The sequence below is a fragment of the Onychostruthus taczanowskii genome, unplaced genomic scaffold (assembly GCF_017590055.1).
Source record: "Onychostruthus taczanowskii isolate IOZ18803 unplaced genomic scaffold, ASM1759005v1 scaffold57, whole genome shotgun sequence".
Lineage (NCBI taxonomy): Eukaryota > Metazoa > Chordata > Aves > Passeriformes > Passeridae > Onychostruthus > Onychostruthus taczanowskii.
Window position 1 is genome coordinate 926,205 of NW_024503346.1, and position 21,385 is coordinate 947,589.

Here is a 21,385-nt window from a genome sequence, read left to right on the forward strand (position 1 = left end):
TGTTTGGAGCCTGCTTTGGGCACAGAGAATTGCTCAGAGCCTCAGCAAAACGCAGAGAAGAGGCAGCAGAGGTTTGTGTGACACGTTCTGTGTGGACACACGTGCACCCAGCGTTAATGCACCCGTCTCCATTCTGAGTCTCCGTGCTGCTATCAAACAAACAAAACACCAAATTCTCCTGTAATCAGCATCAACAATGGCAGGCAGTGCCCCCAGGCTGCTCTGTACCTGCAGGAGAGCTTTGCACAGCCTCAGGTGTGTTATCAGCAGCACGTCTAGGTTATCGTCCCCAGTAGTGACATCCCGTGCTTCTGGCCTCGTGTCACAGCTCAGGGACTGGAGCACGCTGTCGTTGTATGTGCTGGTGAGAGGAGGGAAAAGAGAGTTACAAGTCTCACCACTAAACAGAATTGAAATGGACACTCTCAACAGCAGCTGAAAAGAAACCAGGTGGCACTGAACAGAAAGCAGCGTGTTCTTTAACTGCAATTATAACCCTCTCTAAAACCATTCTGTGCTGCATTTGACACCGTGGCTGTTTCCCAGCCCACTGAGGCAGCTGTGGGACCCCTCTGCCTGTCCCACGAGGTGCAGAGCACATACCTGACACTGCCTGTCCTGATGCTCCCAAACAAGGACAGCTCATCAGCACTGCAGTCATTGTTCAGGAAATCAAAACTCTCCAGCACTGTCTCCACCATCAAACTCTCCATAGAGGAATGTTTGTGAAGTGTCTTCAGCTGTTGATGAAATGGAAGCAGAAATACTGTTATTTGTAGCTGGCCAGCCATTTTACAGTTGTTCTTTACTGGTTTTGAAATTATTCCTAATAATGTATCACTTTGCTTCTCTGATTTCATTCTTAACACATCAGGGAAGTCTGCTCTTGGTGCAGCTCTCTGACCCCAAAATTATGTTGCTAGTTCAATTCAAAACATGTTTCAATATTTTAATCTCTGTGGATTCTTTATCCTTTATCTCCATGCCTCCCAAGGCTGGTGAGAGCTGATATTTTCTGCATCCTCTGTCACTAACACAGTTTGCACTCATTCCCTGTTCCTGAGCTCAAAGCAGCAGCCTTGGGATGCTGTTACATCCCAGCACAGCACCCAAGAGCTTCACACCAACAGTGAATTTCACGGAGCCACCACCTTCACCCGCTTGGAAAGGCTGCTCTGAGGGTGCTTGGTTTGGGTGTTAAATGCTGTTTTCCCAGGGGTTTCACTGGAGCAGGAGGCCGGGGCAGTTGTGTCACCACCAGTTCTTACCGCAGCCTGGATCCCCAGCCCGGCTCCAGCCCTGCCTGCTCCACAGGGACCTTTCCTCCAGGGCAGGAGCGCGTCCAGCCGGGAGGAGCAGGGGCAGCGGCACGGAGCGGGCTTTGCTCAGCCTGCGGTCACCCCGAGCTCGAACACACCGAGAGCTCAAAGCCAGCCCGGACAGACAGACAGCCCGAGAGCCAGACAGACAGACAGCCCGAGAGCTGGACAGACAGACAGCCCGAGGGCCGGACGGACGGACAGACAGCCTGAGAGCCGGACGGACGGACGGACAGCCCGAGAGCCGGACGGACGGACGGACAGCAGCCCGAGAGCCGGACGGACGGACAGACAGCACGAGAGCTGGACGGACAGCAGCCCGAGAGCCAGACGGACAAACAGCAGCCCGAGAGCTGGACGGACAAACAGACAGCACGAGAGCCGGACAGACAGCGCGGAGCTCCCACCGGAGCTGCCTTTGCCCCGTCGGTCCCTCCCTACCGGGGCTGCCTTTGCTCCCCCGGTCTCGTCCCTGCTCCCCCGGTCCCCCGCAGCCCCGTGCCCGTTCCCCGTCCAGCAGCCCGAGAGCCGGACAGACAGACAGCAGCCCGAGGGCCGGACGGACGGACAGACAGCCCGGTCTCTGCTCAGCGCGGAGCTCCCACCGGAGCTGCCTTTGCCCCGTCGGTCCCTCCCTACCGGGGCTGCCTTTGCTCCCCCGGTCCCGTCCCTGCTCCCCCGGTCCCCCGCAGCCCCGTGCCCGTTCCCCGTGTCCCCCCGGCCTCTGGTGGCCGCAGAGCCCCGAACCCACCGGGAGCACGGCAGGCAGCCCGGCCAGGCCGGAGCAGCCCCGAACCCACCGGGAGCACGGCAGGCAGCCCGGCCAGGCCGGAGCAGCCCCGAACCCACCGGGAGCACGGCAGGCAGCCCGGCCAGGCCGGAGCAGCCCCGAACCCACCCGGGAGCCGGCAGGCAGCCCGGCCAGGCCGGAGCAGCCCCGCTGTACCTTGAGCCTGTCCCGCAGAGCCGACACCTGGCACTGCAGCGTCTCCAGCGGCGCCCGCCCCTCCTCGCGAGTCTGCAGCAGCTCCAGCACGTCCTGCACGGTCCTGTCCATCGGCCTCGCACGCCCCTCCGCCCTCAGCTCGTTCGCAGCGTTCCAGCTTTTCTGGCTGATGTTCTCCTGCTCTGCCAGGCGGCGGCTCCGGGCCTGGCTGAAGGAGTCTCTCCTGCCCTTGTGACGGGAGGGAAAACTGGAGGGGCTCCTTGGGAACCCATCCCCGCATGGGGTCTTCTTCAGGATGTCCAGGGTGCTGTGGTCTGGGAGGGGATGCTGCCGCTCTTCTGCTCCAGTCTCTTGAATAATCACCAGCGGCAGCGTCCTGTGGTCCAGGGCCGGGGTTGTACTTCTGGATTCTGCCCCTTTCTGATCCTCCGAGCTGAACGAGTCTCCCTCGCTGGTCTCCGCGGGGTTGTGCGGCTTGTTCCTCCCAGGGACATCGAAATCGCAGGCAGCCAAGTAGCTCAGGATGCTGGGAGGCTGGGCTTCCTCCCCTCCGTGCCCCGGGCTCTGCCTCTGCTGCAGAACAGACTGCAAAGAGATCCCCAGGTGAGCCTGGAGAGGCTGCAAAGCCCCAGGTCCCACCTGGGAGAGGGGACTCTGCTTTCCTGGCTCCCAGCAGGATTCCCACTACAGAATACTGCAGCAGACACCCCCACCCCTACCATCTCTGCTGCTGAGCAGAGTCTTATTGAGGGTTTTTTAAATTGTTCTACAAAAATCTCAAATAGAACTCAAAAGAATAGGGGTGAAAAGAAAAATTTAACGAAGCCCCAAAATAAACTGCAAAGGTGCCAGAGTGCTGCTTTCACGTTTCTGAGCGCGCTCCTGGACAGTCTGATCCAGCCCAAAAGCCAAGGTCTGTGCTCTGCCTTTTGCTCTCCCCAGGTACTCACCAGGTAATACCTCTCTCTGAAGCTGGGGGTGTTTGGGGGGGTCCAGTTGTACAAGGAGCTCTTCCTGCTGCCCACAGAAAACTTGGCAGTGCTTCCAGGTGACAGAAACAGGTTCTCTGTGTCAAAGGGGCTGCAGCAGAAAACAAAGGCCCACGTGTCAGTGAGAGCAGAACACAGAGGTGTGGGTAGGATTTGAACAGGGATGTTTAGTCAGCACACACAGAGAATAAAATGAAACAGAAACTGCCTCTCTAGCCAGAATCTTTGATTGCTCCAGCAGAGAAAGACACAGGCAAAAAGGCTGTGGTTTGTACATGGATTTCTCAAGAGCCTTTAGACAGAAACCTGTGCCAGAGGCTCTGGAAGAGCAGCCCAGGGGGCCCAAAGGCAGGAGGAGTGCTCTGCCCTCCTGGCACCAGTGCTGGGCAGTGACAGCCACAAAACCATGGAGGAAGGAAATACAACACATGCAATAAAGGAGAACTGCCAGCTTCCCCCCTGCAGAGCACACAGCACCTGGAAAAACCAATAAAAGCCCTCATTATCCTTCAGCTATTAATAAGCCATTCCTTTGGCTGGCAGAGGAGGCCTGTGCAGTGCACTTGGCAGGGTCTGTGCTTCACACAGGCAGGGATGAGCCAGTCACAGCCCCAGAGGAACCTGCCTGTGGTCTGCCAGGGTTTGTCAAGGGCTGCCCCAAAGACTTCCTAATTACCTACTCCACCTCAGCCATTGGTTTCTCAACTTCTTTCAAAGCAGTCTAAGGAAACTCGCATGAATGATCCCCTGGGACACAGCTCAGCTAACCAGGAGACAGAAAACACATTCCAAGTTAAGTAAAGCAAGTTTGGGTTCTATATGTGTTACTTTTTGTTGCCTACTGAGATGTACTGGGCCACCAAAAGAAAGTTTGTTTTCCCTCTTGAGTACTGGCATTTTGAAAAAAATGAATTTTTGCAACAAATCTGCAGCCTCAGTGATTGAATATAACACCCAAAGAGCAGGATAAAATCAGCTGAATTCAGCTGTGCATCGCAGGAGATGCAAGAGATAACGAGGACTAATCAGTTGCAGGGAAATGAATTTTTGCTCTCTAGCAAAAGTCAAAAAGCAGAGTCCCAGCCCTCTCTGGCCCCTCCAGTGCACAGGGACACCCTGCAGTGCAGCACTCTGCTCCTGCGAGCACAGAGCGCCTGGGAGCTGCCCAGGCCAGGTCAGTGGCTGGAGCAGGCAGTGTCACCCAGCTGGGCTCCATCAGCCCCGTCCTGGGAGCACAGGAACAGCCATCTGCACTGACTCAGGGCAGAAATAAATCGGGTTTCTGACAGCAAGAGCCTCTCAGCCAAAGCCTGCTGTGTTTACTAATGAAAGCAAATGACTCCTACCCATGGCATTCTTAACAAAAGTCACAGGGATCCATTCCTCAGATTTTTCATTTTCAGCTTTTAATACAGTGATGCAGTAATGCAAAATGACACTTCTAGGAGAGGAACAAGAACAAACAAAATCTGCTTTGCCCCCGTGACAATTCCTAAAAGCCTCCAGCAAAGTGCAGCTCTTCAGCTGGCTCCAGACAAGCAGCAGCTCCTGGTCCTCCAGGAGTGGCTGAGAGCAGAGGGGACAGCAGGAATGGACTCTGCTCTGGAGCTTCTGCCATCTCTGGGCTCCCCGGGCACATCCATCACCTCCCTCCACATTCCCCAGCAAACAAGCCCTCACACTGGGACAGCTCCCTCTCCCCAGCGCTCTGACACTGCCAGGGCCAGCAGGGGATGTTCCAGGGAAAAGCAGAGCAGCCAGGCACAGGGAGTGGGCTTTCCCCAGACACAGGCTGAGTCCCAGGCAAGCCATGGCTGGGAGCTGTCATCAGCAGACTCTGCAAGCAGACTATTGTCTTTAACTGTCACTGGCTTTTCCTCAGTTTGTTTAGTCACTTCCTGAAATCACTGACATAAAACCTCTGCATAGGTAAAAGCTATGCAGGAATGTCGTTGTTTAACCTTAAATTGTGGAGCAAGTACTTTGATGGGGGGTGGGGGTGGCTGGGGCTGAACTGAGAGAAATAGTGGCTCCACATTTCCTGTCCACATTTCCCAGCCAACATCCACATGCCTGCACAGGATTATCCAGCAACAGCTTTTCAGGACTGAAAAACTCTATTAAAAAAAAAAAAAAATCTAAAGTGACCCACAAGTCTGATCATCTTTGCTGTCCCCATTCTGTGCCCCAATCACTCCTCTCCTGCCCAGCCACTCCATGGATTCAACACCCCCAGCCCAGAAGTGTGGATAGAATTCCCTGCCTGAATCCCACTGCCCAGCCAGGGAACCCAGGTTTACATTAACACCCCCAAAAAGCCAATTCTAGTCAAGTGGACTGGACTCACTGTAAATAATGAGATATTTCTTTCCCCCATCAAGCCCTGGGAAAAATGCTGGAATTCAGCAGAGAGGTGGCTGCTGGGTCTCACCACCCTGTCCAGCCTAACAAGAACCAGTCTCCAGATTATCCAGCTTGGCTCAGCTCCAGCTGTGAGAGCAGAGATGCACCAGTGGATCACTGCCTGAAGCTCCTGCAGGAGGAACTGCCCCTCCACCTAAGCCTGCATCTGTAAGAGCAACACTGGCAGCAGCTGTGCATCCCAAAATCCAAGCCAGACCTTCCTTTTCTCCTCTCCCTTCAGGTTTTGCCCCCTGCTCCAGGAGCCCTTGAGAGCCAGGCCAGCACTGCTCAAAGCAGAGCCACCAGAGTGGATGGTGCCCCTGGGTCCCAATGCAGGGCACCACTGGAGCTCTGGAAGGAGAATACAGCCCTCTTTATCCTGCATGTGAGACACAGAATTCAGACTGCTGTTTAGGTTGGCAAAAAACCCAAAGCCTTTTGCCAAACTGGCCAACAAAGCCGTTCTGCAACGGCCCAAGCTCATTCACACTCCTCATGGCACCATCTATAAAGGAGCTGAAGGCACTTTTGTTTGAGCCCAGACCAGGGGCCTATTTAAAGAAAATGTACATTTAGAAACAGAAGAGAGATCTACATTTGGATTTCTCACAAAGCAGGTCTAGACTGAAAAATTGCCTCTCAGGGAACTTCGGGTAAATCAGATGGATTTGTTTAGTTATTCCTAAATCAGAGGGAAAAGCAACTGTTCTTATGAGTGCTCTATCTCTGAAAACAGAAACACCCTGAGTTATCACCACACAGCTTCTCTCTTCTGTAAACAGCCCCACAGACTGTCAGAGAGGAGAGGCCAGCTCTGCACAGAAGAGCTCTGGAGAATCCACTTGGTGGGACCCCAACACATCCCCCAAGCTTAAACACAGCAGAGACACAGAGCCTGGGATGCTCTCCCAAATCCCAGGGATGGGCTCTGCCAGCTCCAGGGCTCTGGGATGCTCTCCCAAATCCCAGGGATGGGCTCTGCCAGCTCCAGGGCTGTGGGATGCTCTCCCAAATCCCAGGGATGGGCTCTGCCAGCTCCAGGGCTGTGGGATGCTCTCCCAAATCCCAGGGATGGGCTCTGCCAGCTCCAGGGCTCTGGGATGCTGCCCCAGACCCCAGGGACGTGCTCCTCCTGCCAGCCCAAAGCTGCACTCTGAGCTGCAGACTGCAGCCAGGGAGTGCCAGCAGCACTGGGATGGGAGCTGTCTGCCCAGTTCTGCCCCAAATTCAACGTGCAGAGGAGATTCAGCTTAGGGGAGCTGTGCAATAGCCCAGAGCAGGAGGGGGCTCTCCTCATCCAGTTCCTCTGTAAGAGCAGCTTGTGTGCATGATTGATCCTGGAGCTCCTGACAGAGGGGACAGAAGGGAGCAGCTCCACAGAGTGGATGAAGGACTCTGCCTGTCAGTGCCACTGCTGGGGCTCACAACACAGAGCAGAAGTGATTTCTTCCAGACTATAAACTCCATACTGTGGCCACTGCCAGATCTCAGGAGGAAAAAGCATCATAAACAGGGCAGGCAAACCTCTGCCAAGGTGAGGTTATTTCTTACTGACTTCAAGCCATTTATTCCTGAAAATCATTTTCAGGTGCTGTGGCTGGGCCACATTTTCAGCCCAGCTGCAGGCACAAGTGTCAGGAGCCACAGCACGAGGGACACTCAGACAACGGCAGTGCAGCAGCAAAGCTTTTCCTGCCCCAGCCATGGAAGCAGAGCTGTTTCTGATTTTCCTGGCAGAGCCTGCTCAGGTCACAGGGGCCTTTCAGGGAGCTCCTGGCACCAGGGATGTTCAGAGGCTCTGGGCTGGGCAGGGCTGGGAGAGCCCAGGCTGCAGAGGGACCAGGGCAGTGTCACTGGCACCTGAGGGGCTGCTGCAATCCTGGACAAAGGCAAGTGGAAACAGGTTAAAAAGCCTTGATTTGTTGCAGACGGGTCTCTGTGTGTGAGACAACAGTGCCACAAAGCAGAAATAACAGAACTGCCTCAAAACCCTGGGCTGGGGAGTCTGGAGGGAGGAATAAGTGCCAATGTACCATCCACAACAGTGAGAATCTACTTTTAATAACAGCAGTAGTCCACTACAAAAATCAAATTACAGATTTAAAATATAAAACAATTTAACAAACCACAGGCACCGTGACAATGCTCAGCTATTTAAAAGTACATCTGTGAGCAGCTTCCCTGGAGTGCACCAACAGTCTTGTATCCACAACTACTCACAGTGCACATACAAAGGTGCCAAGCCTTTGGGAAAGCTGCTTTTTAACAGATCAGATCTTGCTAACAATGACTGTCCTAAAACTTCAGCTGTGTATTTTTTTCATTGTGCCCAGCAACTGCTACTTTCAGCTTCACTTCACGACCTTTGAGACATTTTCTGTGCTCTGTATTCACACCCCCAGTGCCTGGAGGCAGATGGAATGCTGCTTGTGAGGAGCTGAGAGCTAGGCCAGGCCACTGCCGAGGTGCTGTGGCTGTGGTGACACAAAGGAAGAGCTGGGAGGTCACAGGAACTGCTGCTGTCCCCTGCCCTGCCTGCTCCCAGCAGCAGCTCCTGCCCAGGGCTGGCTGTGAGCGGGGATGCTCTGGACCCTGCTCTCAGACAGAAAGGGGAGCAGATGTTGGGTGCAGCTCAGGGACACACCCTGCACTGCTCCCAGAGCCCCAGCTGGGGTGTACTCACTTCCAGAGCACCTCCAGGCGCAGCTTGATGGTGCCCAGCTCGGTGATGTCCACCACGATGGCCTGGGGCTTGGTGCTGAAGAAGCTGATGCTGTCACATGTCACCACCCCCACCAGGACAGTGGCCAGGCCTCGCAGCTCTGTCACCTGCAGGGGCACAAACACACCCAGCTCCAGCTCAGCAGGCAGTCCCAAATCACCTCCACGGAGAGCAGAGCAGCCCAGCAGTCAGATCTGCTCAAACCCGACCTGCACAGCTCTGCGCCACCAAAGCTGTCAGCCACTGTCCCCACAAGGGACACTGACAGAGGGGACACACAGCTGTGCAGCTTTTGCTGGGCTTAAACCTGCTCTTTTCATCACTGAGCACTAAGTGGGAAGAACAGGAGGTGAGGAGGACATTTGCCAGTGACTTTCACCAGCTGACAAAGAGAGTAAAACTGTCACTGTCACACAGAGTGAGAGGAGTTTTTACAACAATCATGGCAAACCAGGGATCTGAATTAGCTTCTCACCTGATCCTCATTGTGCAGTGACAGTAAAAAAAAACCCCTGATGAGCCCATTTCCAGTCTCCTGTGTCACCAGGTGCTGCTGCCAGGCAGGGCAGCTCTGCAGGAGCTGCTTTATCAGCCTGCCAGAGCCCACAGGCTGCCCTGGCACAGTTCCCCAGTAGGACAGAATCCAGCACAGCCTTCAGCCTCAGCTCCTGGCAGGCCAGCCCCTGAGTGGTGCCAGGCAGTGCTGCCCCCCCTGCCAGGACCACGGCTGGCTTTCCACATGGGAATTTCTCTGCTCAAACAGAGAGCAGTACTGCAGGTACCCAACATCCACATGGGGGGCAGGAACAGTATCTACATGCACATCTGTGTCTCCACACCCAGGCTGCATCCTGAAAACTCCCAGATATTGATCTAGGAGTTCTTTAAAAAAACCCTAAACACAACCACACATCCCAGAGCATGGGAAAGCAGATGGGCTAATACAGGTACTAGTGCCAAAGGAAAATCAGAAGTTATGGCCCTTCAGTAGGCAGAGCATGGACTAACTGCCATTTTTTACATAGTTAGAAAAAGAAAATTATCTAAGAATTTTGGTAACCCAAGAGGGAAGTAGCAGGAGACCTGTTTTAACCCACTGCTTCCAATCCAACCATTACACACCACACCTTGATTTCAAACTTCTCGTGCAGATTGGGTATAAAAATCTTTTCTTCCTCGTCCCAGGTTTGGCTGTCATCAGTCTCAATTTTGCCTCTCAGCCTCCATTTCTGGCGCCCCAGTCGCACGAACACCTGCAAAGCACAGAGGCAAGAGGGTGTTGGGCCAGCATGTCCCAGACCATTCCCTTCAGCCCACAGAACAAAGCCATTCCCTTGCCCACTGGACCCTGGACAGAGCAGAAAACCAGAGACAGGAATGGGGGAGCAGCTTTTAACCCCCAAAAAGCACCCAAAGGCACTGGGGAAGAGCCCAGAGCACACAGCCCTGCAGCTGGGGTGCTGCTGAGGCACTGAATTCACTGCTGGAATTCCCTGGGAAAGGTGAGGACAGGAGAGCAGCCAGGGAGATACTGGCTGCATTCACATCATGCCAAGGGCAAGCTTCCAGGAAACAGGCAGCCCCTGTTATTTGATTCCAGGGCAGCTCTGAAGGCCAGGCCTGGCAGCTGGGTTTGGTAGGCAATCTCTGGCATCACTTAAACCCTGCCATAACACCCAGATCACATCCAGCCCCCTCTGCCCCTGCCCAGGGCACAGGGAGTGTGCCAATGCTCTCCCGACAGCAGAGCCTGGCGTGGCACAGTCTGGCCCCTGCTCTCCTCCTGCACCTCCCACCCCGTGCTCCACTGCTCCCACCCCAGGGAAAAGGACAAAATGCACAAAAGTTGCATACTGCACCTCATACTGGTCTCCTGGGCAGAGACGAGCAAAGCCCACCAGCCCTGGAAGAGAAGGAAATTCCCAATGTTTGCAGAGCTTTACAAAGCCCCCCAAGAGCTCAGCCTGCAGTAAACCCAGTGACCCTCTGGGGAACATCCCTCTGCACCACCAGCCCAGCACACTCTGAAAAGAACAACATTTAACTGAGCTGAAAAAGAAAGCTGGTCAGCTTTGTACTGGAGTCTAGGATACCACAGCAGCTCTGCTTTATGGCACTGGGGCAAAACCAGAATTCTGTGCAAGGTCTCTCTGAATAACTGGACTCTCAGAGGGTCAGACTGCCACCCAGAAACCCCAAAGCAATGAATCGGTGAAATCCCAAATCGGTGAACGAGGAAAGGAGAAAGGAGCCTACCTTTCATCTTCACATGGAACTCTCCCAAGTGCACCTCCAGAGCCCCCTCTATGAAGCACATGTCCTGGAAGAAAGGCTGCCATCACCAGCACTGCAGAGCAGCTGCTTCCCCACACATGCTACTTCTTTTAAAGGACTTCATTTCCCTCATGTTTTTTCAAAGGACACACAAACATTTTCACCAGTAAAGGCAGATAAAAGTAAAGTGAATGGGTTCTGTACAACAGAAGATTTTCCACAGAAGAGTGGAATTCCTTGACTCAACACTGTCAGTTACCCTCCATTACAGGTTTTGGAAAAACAGCACAGCTTATTCCTTCAATTGCCATCCCACACTTCCAGTGGAAGTCACAAGAGACCCCAGCACCAAGGGATCTTCATACCATGTACAGTGCATTCTCCATGCCATGTACAGTGCATTTTCCATGCCAGGCACAGGGCACTCTCCATGCCAGGCACAGGGCATTTCATTCCCCCACGCTGGGTTTTTAACCCCCACCATGAAGAAAAGCCAGCAGCAGCTCCCAGTACAAGTCTGTGGAGGAGCAGGCAGGGCCATCTCCTACCTCTGTGCACTCCTGGACGTTCTTGTAGAGCTCCACCAGGCTCTCCCTGGAGGCTTTGGTGGCAGGGGACAGGGAGAAGGCTTGTTTCATGTTGGTGGCCCCGTCCCGCAGCCTGCACTGGATGCAGTAAGCTTCATAGAGCTCTTCTACCTTTGGAACGTGGGAAAGAAGGCACTGGAGTTACCCTGGCATGGTTCAGGAGTTTTGGAAAGGAACATCACCAGTGTTTCCTGGCAAAAAAAACCCAACAACCAACCCAGACCCCTCTGTCAGAGCTCTGCAGGATCTGCACTCCTGCATTTTGCAGTTTGCTCCTCGACAGCCCGTGCTCTTTCCAGGAGCACAACCAGCTCTGCTGTTTCCAGAGTAGAAGACAAGAAGCAGAGTACCACTTTGCCCACAAAAATTGCAGAGGAGGAAACCAGTTCCCTGAAGACAGCCTGAAAGCCCTGCAGTGCTGGCAGTGCCAGAGGAGGGGCTCAGCCCCTGGAAGTCCTGGCAGGCACAGAACTGCCCTGTGGCCCCTTGGGAAGGGGGGAGAGCACCACAGGCTTCCCAGAGCAGCATTTTCTGAATAAACTGGCAGAAAATACAAACTGGTTTCACAGGAAAACTCAGGTTGGGCTGTGCCAGCATTCAGCCTGAATAGAGCCATTCAGGAAAATAAATAAATAAAAATCCCCTCCTGCTGTAAAAAGAGTGGCTGCAGCTTTCAGCAAGTCCCCAGCAGTCTCCCCTTCAGATGGGCCATAATCAGAGTGTTTTCCACGTGGATGGATCCCTCACAAAGCAGTGGGAGCCCCACAGGTACACTGTATAAACCCTTACCTTGCTGATGTGAAACTCCAATTTCCTGATGTATCTCTCCACAGAGCGGATTTGCTTTCCAGGAGGGCAGAGAGAGAGAAAGGGATGTAAGAAACTATTTCCCAAATGTGTCACTGGGTAACACAGCAGACAGAAAATCAGCCATTTTCTCTGTTCACAACATTCCAGCCCATCCCCAACAGCCTTACCTTATCCAGGTCGTAGTAGAAAGCCTGAAAGAGAAATGGCACAGGCTGAGGAGGAGAGCACTGGATTTGCACCACCAATGAGACTCCCACAGGTGCTGCAAGACTCACCAGGAGCATCCAGATTTACACTCAATGAACATTACAAACACTGGGCAGTGGGCAGACACAAGGAGATACAGCCCAGTAAAGGAACACAACCTGAAGGGCACTGCTGGTATTGGAAATTAAAAGTTTCAAGGTAAATTCTCACACCTGGGACATTTGTGACCGTGCTGCTTTGCAGGATCCCACCCCAGTGTTTTAACTGGACAGCCCCTGGCAGTCCTGGGTGGGAGAAGGCAGCTGCTCCTGTGATCTTTATTTCAGTATTTAACACAGAAACCACCTTACCAGTCTAGAGTTCCTCTTTGTGTCTTTGTGCCGCCCAGAGAGATAATCCAGCTCGGCCTGATGTGCTTCCAGGTATTCACTGGAGGGAGAGGAAGCCCATGTTAGACCCTGGGGCATCACCAGAGGCTCCTTGGGGAGGTGCTTCAGCAGAACATCACAGGCCATGGGGAGGAGAATATCAAGCTCTAAGCCACTCACAAATCACAGACCTGCCTCTCAGGCTTCTCTGACTGCTCCTAGCTGACCCTTTCCTGTGAGGCACAGAAAGGTTCATCTGCTCAGTGCCTGAGGAGGAGGAGGAGGCCACAACCAGCCCCAGCTCAGGGAGGCAGAGCCTCCCTCCCCTTGCAGCCCTGCACGCCCAGCCCAGCTCACAAACCCTGCCCAGGTAAGGGGCAGATGCAGCCCAGGCTTCAGCAAACACAGCTGAAGGCTGTGTTAAGGCAATTCTTAATCCTTTTTCCAGGATGAGATCTGTTTTGCAAGGTGTGAAGCACTAGGTGCCAGCTGGCTTCTCCAGAGCTGCTTGCATGCATGGGCTGTGCCTTTGGACTTTCCACAGAGCCTGCAGCCCTCTCAGCTGGGACTCCTCCAACTCTGCTTTTAACACACAGCAGACTTAGGTAACTTTTTCCTCCAGCGTTTAAAAGGGACCAGAATCACCTGGTAAACACTACATTCTTAGACACAGTCTCCAAGCAGTCAAAATAACTTCATTTTAGACAGCTACACTTCCTCACATTCGCTTTGATGCATTTCATTTTCTTGCTGCTCCAAAAGCAGCTCCCCCAAGACATCCCACGTCCCCAGCACTCAGCTGCAGCTCCCAGCACCTGCCCAGGAACAGCCAGGGCTGGAGGCAGAAAAGCATGCACTCACCTTTCAGAAAAGCTTCATCACTTTTAGCTTTAAGGGTGTTAAAAGTTATCAGCTTGATGGAATGGCAGCCACATGGTTAACAGAATAAAGAGGTATTTTCTACAGTTATAAAGAAACAGGCACGTAAAATATGTTCTGTACTGAGAGCTCAAGTCACTCCAGCACCGAGTGGACTTAGTCTGCATTTACTTAAAATTTGGCCTCTGCATTGCTATTTGATACAGCTGTGTTCTGTAGGTTGCTCAGTCAATTAGGCACCACTCACTGCTGGCAGCAGGCTGATCATGTGGCACTCATGCAAAACTGGGAACAAATTCTGACCCACTTTATAGCTTCTCCTCCCTAAGCTCAGATAAATTCTCAGCTCTGCAAAAACATTTGGTTTCCTTGTTTCTTTTAAATCTGAATCCTCTAATAAGACATTGGTGGATATTTTTAGGGCGAAGACTTCATAGTGTTTTATTGGACTAAAAACGTGACACAAGTGGCTTTGTAAAGTGTTACTCCAGGGCATTTGGTGTCCTTTGCTTAAGGAGACAAACTATGACCAAAATGAGTGCAGTAGCAAAATGTGGAGCAGAGCAGCAACCCACAGCAGGAGCTGGCAGGAGGCTGCCAGCACAGAGAGCTCCAGGGCTCACAAATCCAGGGAAGGGGATTTTATCTTCTGAGAGCAGCTGCAGGCTGTAAATGAAGTTCCTGTGATAACAGACCCAGAACATTCTGGGGAATCAAAAAGCTGCAGTTTTCAGGTGAACCTGCTTAGACCTTTGCCTCACAAGGCACCCAGAGATCACAGAGTTATTTTGAACTTCTGAGTTTAATTCTTTTAAGAGAGGGAGAAAGAAAATAAAGAAAAAAAAAAACCCAAAAGACCCCTCCTAGAACAGCTGACTCTGTAATTAGTTCAAGGAGAACTGAAGTGCTTGATGAGCCAGGCTCCCCACTCTGCCTTGGCAGGGCACAGCCTCACTTTCAGACTGGGTTTTAACTCATCTTTTTGAGCTACAGCAAACCCCACAGGGCTCCCTGCCCAGAAGCTTTGTGCCAATCTGTGCCCAGGTGTGGCCGTGCCATGCCCACCGTGCTGCCAGGAGATGGGCAGTGCCACTGGCACTGTTCAACCAGGAGCTGGCACAGCACAGAGCCTGCAAGGGGCCAGCAGGGAGTGAAATGCATTTCCCAGTGCTCGGGGATGCCAGATGGAGGCAGAGCACAGTGCCACACACACCTCAGCAGCACCACCAGGGAGGGCAAATCACAATATTGAAAAAGTCCTTACTTAAGTCCTTTCTTCAAAGCTTCAAAAATTTTCTTCACCTGCAGTGGCTTTGGATCCCAGATGAGTGCCCCCTTCTGCAGGGAATTGTAGGCCTTGGGGGGCTTCAGTGACATCCTGGACCTCACTGAGCTTCTGCTGAGGGACTTGCTGCAGGAAGAGAAGGAAACTCAGCAAAGGTGCAAAGCCTGGGAGCCCAGAGCTGCCTGAGGCATCCTCGGGGTACAGTTCCACCATCCCAAACACACTGACTGAAAACCCCCACGCTCGTGGGCACCTGAGAGCACCTGGCAGAAAGAGCAACCCCAGAGTGCTGGCTCTGTGTGCCAGCAGGGCAGGCAGGGCAGGGCTGTCCCCAGCCTGGGTCACCTCAGAGCCACCCCGGGAGCCCTGCTGACCCCCTCTGACATCCAGCCAACAAACTGTGACTGCTCAGGGTCCCAGGGCAAAGCTCCCCTACAGAGCCTCCAGAAGCTGCTGCTTCCTGCCCTCACCATCCATTCAAACCATGGCTCAGAGCACTACTCAGTTTCCAAAAGCCAGGGCCACACAAAATATCATTATCAAGGGGTTTTTTTAGCATCTAACAGCTCAGCTAATTACTTTTAAAAGCAACTGCAAAGTCAAAATTAAATGTTGTTTCTACCAGAAGTCCCCCACTTTTTTATTAGAGAGTTTTGTGCCACCCTAAGGAGTTAGAACACCCTGAACCATCAGTTAGAAACACCTTTGAAGCAGAAAATGAGCTCTCTGCAAATAATTCCTGCCTGGCTTCCCTCTCTCCAAATCCTCCCCTAAGTCTTGGCTATTTTTACATAGGTTTGTTAATAATCCCTCTAAGTAAAGCCTCTAAAATAACATTACCTGCAGAAGTTTCCCATCTCCCAGAGCAAGCCAGACCAACCAGTTGCTCTCTGAAAAGCTTTCTACCTTCTCTACAATTTCCATCCTAAATTCTCCTCACCTGGAGGAATTATGAGCTCCATCAGGCTCAACAGTTCCCCCCTGGCTGCTTTCCAGGCTTTAGCTGAGGCCTGAGGAGATTTTTGTGCTGGTGATTCCAGCCAGGCCCAGCACACCTGAGAGCTGTCCCTAGTCCTATTAGAGAAGCCCTTGAGCACCTACTTTAACAATCCTTGTCCTAAATTCCCACTTAACTGCAGTTTTTAACAGCTGTTCTGCAAAAGATCTGATAAACTAGGGCTTGCCAAACATTGCTGGATACTTAATTTCTTTACACCACTGATTATCTTGGGTTTTTATGATGCTTTAATTAACCAAACCATTTGGAGCTGAGGTTACCTACAACAAGGAACATAACTGTTAAATTAGAACCTCACATTAATATCACTTTGCTATGATAATGTATCTTTGGGAATTCCATGCAAAGTTAGAGACTTTCAAAGGAATAACACTGGAAGGGGCAGTCTGACCAATAAAAGCAGCTGAAAGTCTCCTAGAATGCTCATTGCTTAAAAAATTCTTTCATGCTAAGAAGAAATAGCATCTAATTCCAAGCTCTAGAGTACTCTAATTAGCAAAACACCAAATAGAAGAGACAAGATGATTTTGTTTTGAAATTAAAACCCCAAATACTCCTGGGTTTTGTTTCATTGTGGAATTTACCTCCAGATTTTTGGAGTGCAGACCCTAAATCCTAGAGGTGACTTCCCCTGTCCAGCACCTCAGTCCTGCACACAGGGAGCTGGGATTGCCCACTCTCTGCAGCCCATCTGAGCACTGGTGTTAATCCCATTTCCGTGCATTTCATACAAAAGTGAAGGAGCTGACATGGCCTGCAGGGCCAGTAGCTGAAAGCTGGATGTTCTCATGCTGCTTTCCCTTGTGAACCTGGTAATTTCAGGATCAGATTTCCCACTTTACAGATAACAGTAATAACATTTACTTCCTGTGGAGACTCTGGTGGGGAAATAATACAAAATCGTGTCTGACTGAGAGACCCAAGGGGAAGTTGCTGAAGAAAAGCAAAAGTATATTTAGCATCTGCACAAGAATGTCCATGTGGGCCTGATTTGTGTCTCATCCTTGGACAGACCTTGCACAGGGCCCCTGCGAGCTCCTGCTGGGCTGTGCAGCAGTGCCTGGGGGAGAGATAACTTAGGAAAGGGTGATTCAAAAACTTCTGGTCTGTGCCAGGGCCGGCTCTCATGTTCACTGGGCTGTGACTGAGCATCTAGGACAGAAATCTTCCCTATTGCAGCGATTCCTAAACAAAACTGTGTCCCAACACTCAAATAATGAAAAACAACATCCTAGAAGGGCACAAAGAGAGGCACTTGGTCAGGAAAGCTTTGCAGCTAGGAGGACAGCCCTAAGGATGTGTGAATTATTGTGTCTGCAGCACTGGGAGCCTGCTGGGCTGTGCCTGCTGCAGGAACAGCTGCTCAGCACTGCTCCTGGTGCATCCTTTCCTGCAGGGACTGCTGCTCTGACTGCAGCTCCAGCCTGCCTGCACCGTCCTCTGACAGAGCTTTCTGTACAGTCTGACAGAGCTTTCCTGTACAGTCTGACAGTGCCCTTCTATACAGTCTGACAGCCCTTCTATACAGTCTGACAGAGCTTTCCATGCAGTCTGACAGAGCTTTCTGTACAGTCTGACAGAGCTTTCCATGCAGTCTGACAGAGCTTTCCTGTACAGTCTGACAGAGCTTTCCATACAGTCTGACAGCCCTTCTATACAGTCTGACAGAGCTTTTCTATACAGGCTGACAGAGCTTTCCATACAGTCTGACAGAGCTTTTCCATACAGAGTGTGGTGCCAAAGCAGCACTGTGTTTCTCCTTTCCCTGATGTTCAGAAGGTGAATCCCAGAGACCCTTGGAGGGAATTGTGCCTTGCTTTCTCTCCTTGGAGCCTGCCCGTGGCTGCAGTGCCAGCAGCCCCTGTGTCACTCACCCCAGCTTCCTGCTCTGCACGGTGCTGAACCCGGTGAAGGAGCAGCTCCTGCTGATGCCACCGCCGTCCCCAGGGGACACGAAGGTGAGCTTCACTGACATGGCTCCCCTCAGCAGGTCTGCTGCCTCCTGCAACACAACACACAAAGAGATGAGGCCAGACCTTCCCGGCGTTCTCGTGCTGCTGCGGGCAAGTGGAAAGTCAAAACAACACACAGCGGAATAAATTGGAAAAAAAGGCTTGTCTGCAATTCACGTTTCCTGTGCTGCCATCCACGGTGCAATTAATAAAGGATTGAGTGGTCTAAAATGAAATCTCTCATGCCCTCTTCGATTTCTGATTGATTTTACAAACTCACTATGCAAAAGCCAGAATAGCCTCAGTTCTGAGGCTCTCTACGTTTCTGACTTTTTAAAAACCCTGTAATTGTCCCAGTGCTTCAGGAGTGGGGGCCAACCTGTGCGTTTCCAAACCAGGGTGGATGCCAGAACAATACTTAAGCTCCAGACTCAGCTGGGTCCCAAAAGCAGCTCCTTGCATCTGTGCAGAGCCACGCTGCACTCAGTGGTGGGGTTGGCTGCGTGCTGCTCAAGCCCAAGGCAGAAGTCTGGTTTCAACAGTAAATTTCAGGTTCATGCTCCTCCTCTGGCAGGGTTTCTCTTGGATTGCTCTCTTGTTTTCCATCAGTCAAACTCTTTTGCTTTGTGGAGAATTGTGTTCTCTGCCATATGTCTACAGAATCCAAGTCCCAATATAAGTAACAGACATATCCTTCAAAGCAGCTGTAGAAAATCACCCAGACAGTTCATATACAGAAAAATTCCCTTCCTTTCCCCCTCAAGCTGGTGTAATGTAAACACCCCAAGTGAGTAAACCCGGGTATAACAAAAAGCTGGAGGATGTGTTAGGAGGGAGAAGTAAAAGTCCAGGAAGGAGCTCTGAATGCTCCATGCACAGGTTTGTCCCCATCACAGAATGTGCTGTGAGGAGCACCCCGAGTCCATCAGTGGGTGCTGGGGAGCAGCTCTGCCCTCAGCCTGGAGCCTGCCAGGAGCCCTGGAGCCTGCCAGGAGCCCTGGAGCCTGCCAGGAGCCCTGGAGCCTGCCAGGAGTCCTGGAGCCTGCCAGGAGCCCTGGGGCTTGGCCACCACCAGCCCAGAGGGGTCAGTGCAAGGCTCTTCCCTGGCCCTGCACTGACGTGGAGAGCAAACTCCTCCCTGCCTGCCAGGGCTGCCTGCAAAGAGCTGCTCAGTTCATCCCTGGGGGTTTCAGAGTGTGTTGCTAATTCTGGGCCAGTCTACAAGCACGGGGAGTTACTGCAGGGCCCAGGCTTTGGGGACCCAAAGCAGGGACAAAAGCTGTCCTGCATCTCCAGGAGCAGACATCCTGCCTCTTCAGGAGAAGCCTCTCATCATTCCCTGGGCTGGGTTTAAACTCCCAGCTCCTTGCCTGTTCTGTGGGCTGTGCCAGGCTCAGGAAAACACCTGGGAAAAGCAGGCAGAGCCCTGCAGAGCAAGCTGTGACAATGATCACAGAGCCAACCTGCTCTGTCATCAACCTGCTGAGCAAGCAAAGAGGGGCTGGGCATGGCCAGGCCAGAGGAGCAGAGCCCGTGGGACTCCAGAGCCTCAGGAGGACCCACAGAAATCTGTCACACAAAATTCAGGTGCCTCTCCCCCAGCCTTAATCAAACCATACAGCACTTAATTGTCGTGCTTTGAAAAGATCCCCCTCAGACCCTTCATCAGAGCTCAGACTTGCATCATATCTCAGCTGAAGTTTCAAAATATTTTCCATCCTTCCCTCTAGATTTCAGATGTTTGTAAGTCTGTGAACTGTCACCCCATCAAAAGGATCATTAGCCTGAAGAAAGCATGCAACTTACTGAAAAATGTAATTGCATAACAAGCTGTTAAAGGAAGAAATAAAAGGAATAGCCTTGTGGTTATTGACCACATCCCTCATCAAGGCTAAGCCAGATTCCCAGGATCTATTTTTCAGCTTTTTAACCTGGGAAATTCAGTTCATGGGTATAAGGGAGGAGGAAAGAGCAGCTGCTCTAAAGCCTGCCTAACATGACTCTGAAAGCCTTGGGAGCACACAGATATGGAACAAGGCAGACCCTTGGCAGGCAACAGAAAGGGGAAAATTATGAGAAGACTCCTGAAGTAAAAGCTGTGGCACTGAGCTCTAGATGTGAAGGACTCTGTGGGAAATGAACAGACCCCCAAAACTCTGAAACTGCCCAGATTGCCTGGATCTGACCACATGTGTTTGCAAATGCAGTGTAATTCTGGATTTCCAGGAGAAGCACTGCTTCAATTCATGCCTTGGCCCTCACACGGGCATGGCCAAAATCCTGTCAGCCCCTCTGGGGTGGTTTGCTTTCTGTAAGTGCCCAAGGCCACTGCCCCTGCCCTGTCCTGCCCCAATGCACTGCCCCTCTCAAAAGCAGCCCACAAGCACATCCTCCACCTCCCTGGGAATGAAGAGAATTTAAATGAAGCACCATTCAAGGGGTTATTGCTTCAAAATGCCAGTGCCTCTTGATACCCCCCTGCACATGGATTTTTCGTGGTGACCCAGAAATCCTATGGCTCATTTCACACTCCTGAGCAGAGGACCATAAGCTGGATGTCAATAAAATATTTTATTTGTAAGAAAGACTTATAAATGCAGTTGTTTAAACAGAGGGTTTGCTAGCTGGAGTGTCTGTATAAAAGTGCTGAGCTACACAAGTGCCCCTGAGAAAAAGCATCTGGACCCATCTCAAACTCTACCCTCCCTTTAGGAGACATAAATCAGATAAGGACCCTGACAAAGCTCAGCTCAAATCTGCCTCCCAACCTGAAACCTCTGCTGTGCAGCCAGAGAGTCCAAACCCCATAAAACCAGGATTATGCCCTGGGGAGCAGAGGAACCTCCTCCCTTTCACTCTTGCCCAGGAGCAGCAAGGTGAGCACAGCAGTGAGCCAGGGCTGCACATGCAGAATAAAAGCAGAATAAAGGAGTTTATTGCCAGGGGCAGCTGGAACCCCAAACTGCTGGAAGGGCCACGGGGTCTGGAGAAGGCTTGACAAAGCTGGTGAGCCTGGGCACAGCTCCCAGCTGCCAGGGCCCCTGGCTGGGGTGCTTCAACAGGGGGGATTTGTGCAATTCGGGGCTCAGAAATGCATCTTGCAGTCAAAGCAGAATTTTTTCAGATTAAATTCGTGTGGCCCTGTCTCAGGGGTCTGTGTGCCAGGACAGATTTTGGTGTGTCCAAGTGTCCTGGCAGCCAGGACACACAAGCTGCCCCTTCTGCTCCTCTCTCTGAGGCTCAGGGTGCTCCTGGAGCCAAGTGACCTTCCCCTCCTACAAACAAAATCATGGTGTCTGTTTGTGTTTGTGGCTAAGCTTTTCCAGCCCTGCTCACATCTTTAATTGTTTCTGGGCACAATGGTTTCAACAGTTTTGTGAGGAAAATATGACTCACCGACTTGCAAAATGTTTCTGCTGGTGTTTTGTGCTTTAAATGAGTGGCCATGATTTTGTGTTGGCCTCCCCACTGGGTGAATCCCTGCTAGAGGAAAGAGTTCATGTTTCCCTAAAGTTTGTGATGCTCCAGCTGTGGGCAGTGGGTAGGAGACACTTTCTCCTGGCTGTGTTTGTGTCCAAGCTGCTCTTGGTGGGCCCTGGGCAGGCTCAGAGCTCACCCATGGGCAG

The 21,385-nt window shown here is 52.0% G+C and overlaps 1 protein-coding gene across 4 annotated transcripts in view; it reads right to left on the reverse strand.

Moving 5' to 3' along the window:
* The window catches only part of RIPOR3 (RIPOR family member 3), a 40,899-nt gene that overhangs the window by 5,475 nt on the left and 14,039 nt on the right, over nt 1-21,385 (reverse strand). For 2 of the 4 annotated variants that reach the window (XM_041417827.1, XM_041417828.1), the window contains exons 2-15: nt 17,682-17,809; nt 14,769-14,915; nt 12,608-12,686; nt 12,218-12,241; nt 12,030-12,083; nt 11,202-11,351; nt 10,636-10,699; nt 10,239-10,282; nt 9,507-9,632; nt 8,341-8,486; nt 3,216-3,345; nt 2,266-2,850; nt 604-740; nt 229-361 (exon numbers count right to left, since the gene is read on the reverse strand). In XM_041417827.1, the coding sequence (XP_041273761.1) occupies nt 229-361; nt 604-740; nt 2,266-2,850; nt 3,216-3,345; nt 8,341-8,486; nt 9,507-9,632; nt 10,239-10,282; nt 10,636-10,699; nt 11,202-11,351; nt 12,030-12,083; nt 12,218-12,241; nt 12,608-12,686; nt 14,769-14,915; nt 17,682-17,782 (1,920 nt within the window). In that variant the 5' untranslated portion in view covers nt 17,783-17,809. Of the gene's footprint in view, nt 1-228; nt 362-603; nt 741-2,265; nt 2,851-3,215; nt 3,346-8,340; nt 8,487-9,506; nt 9,633-10,238; nt 10,283-10,635; nt 10,700-11,201; nt 11,352-12,029; nt 12,084-12,217; nt 12,242-12,607; nt 12,687-14,768; nt 14,916-17,681; nt 17,810-21,385 lie in introns of those variants that run through there. The other 2 variants (XM_041417829.1, XM_041417830.1) reach the window with 2 other exon arrangements.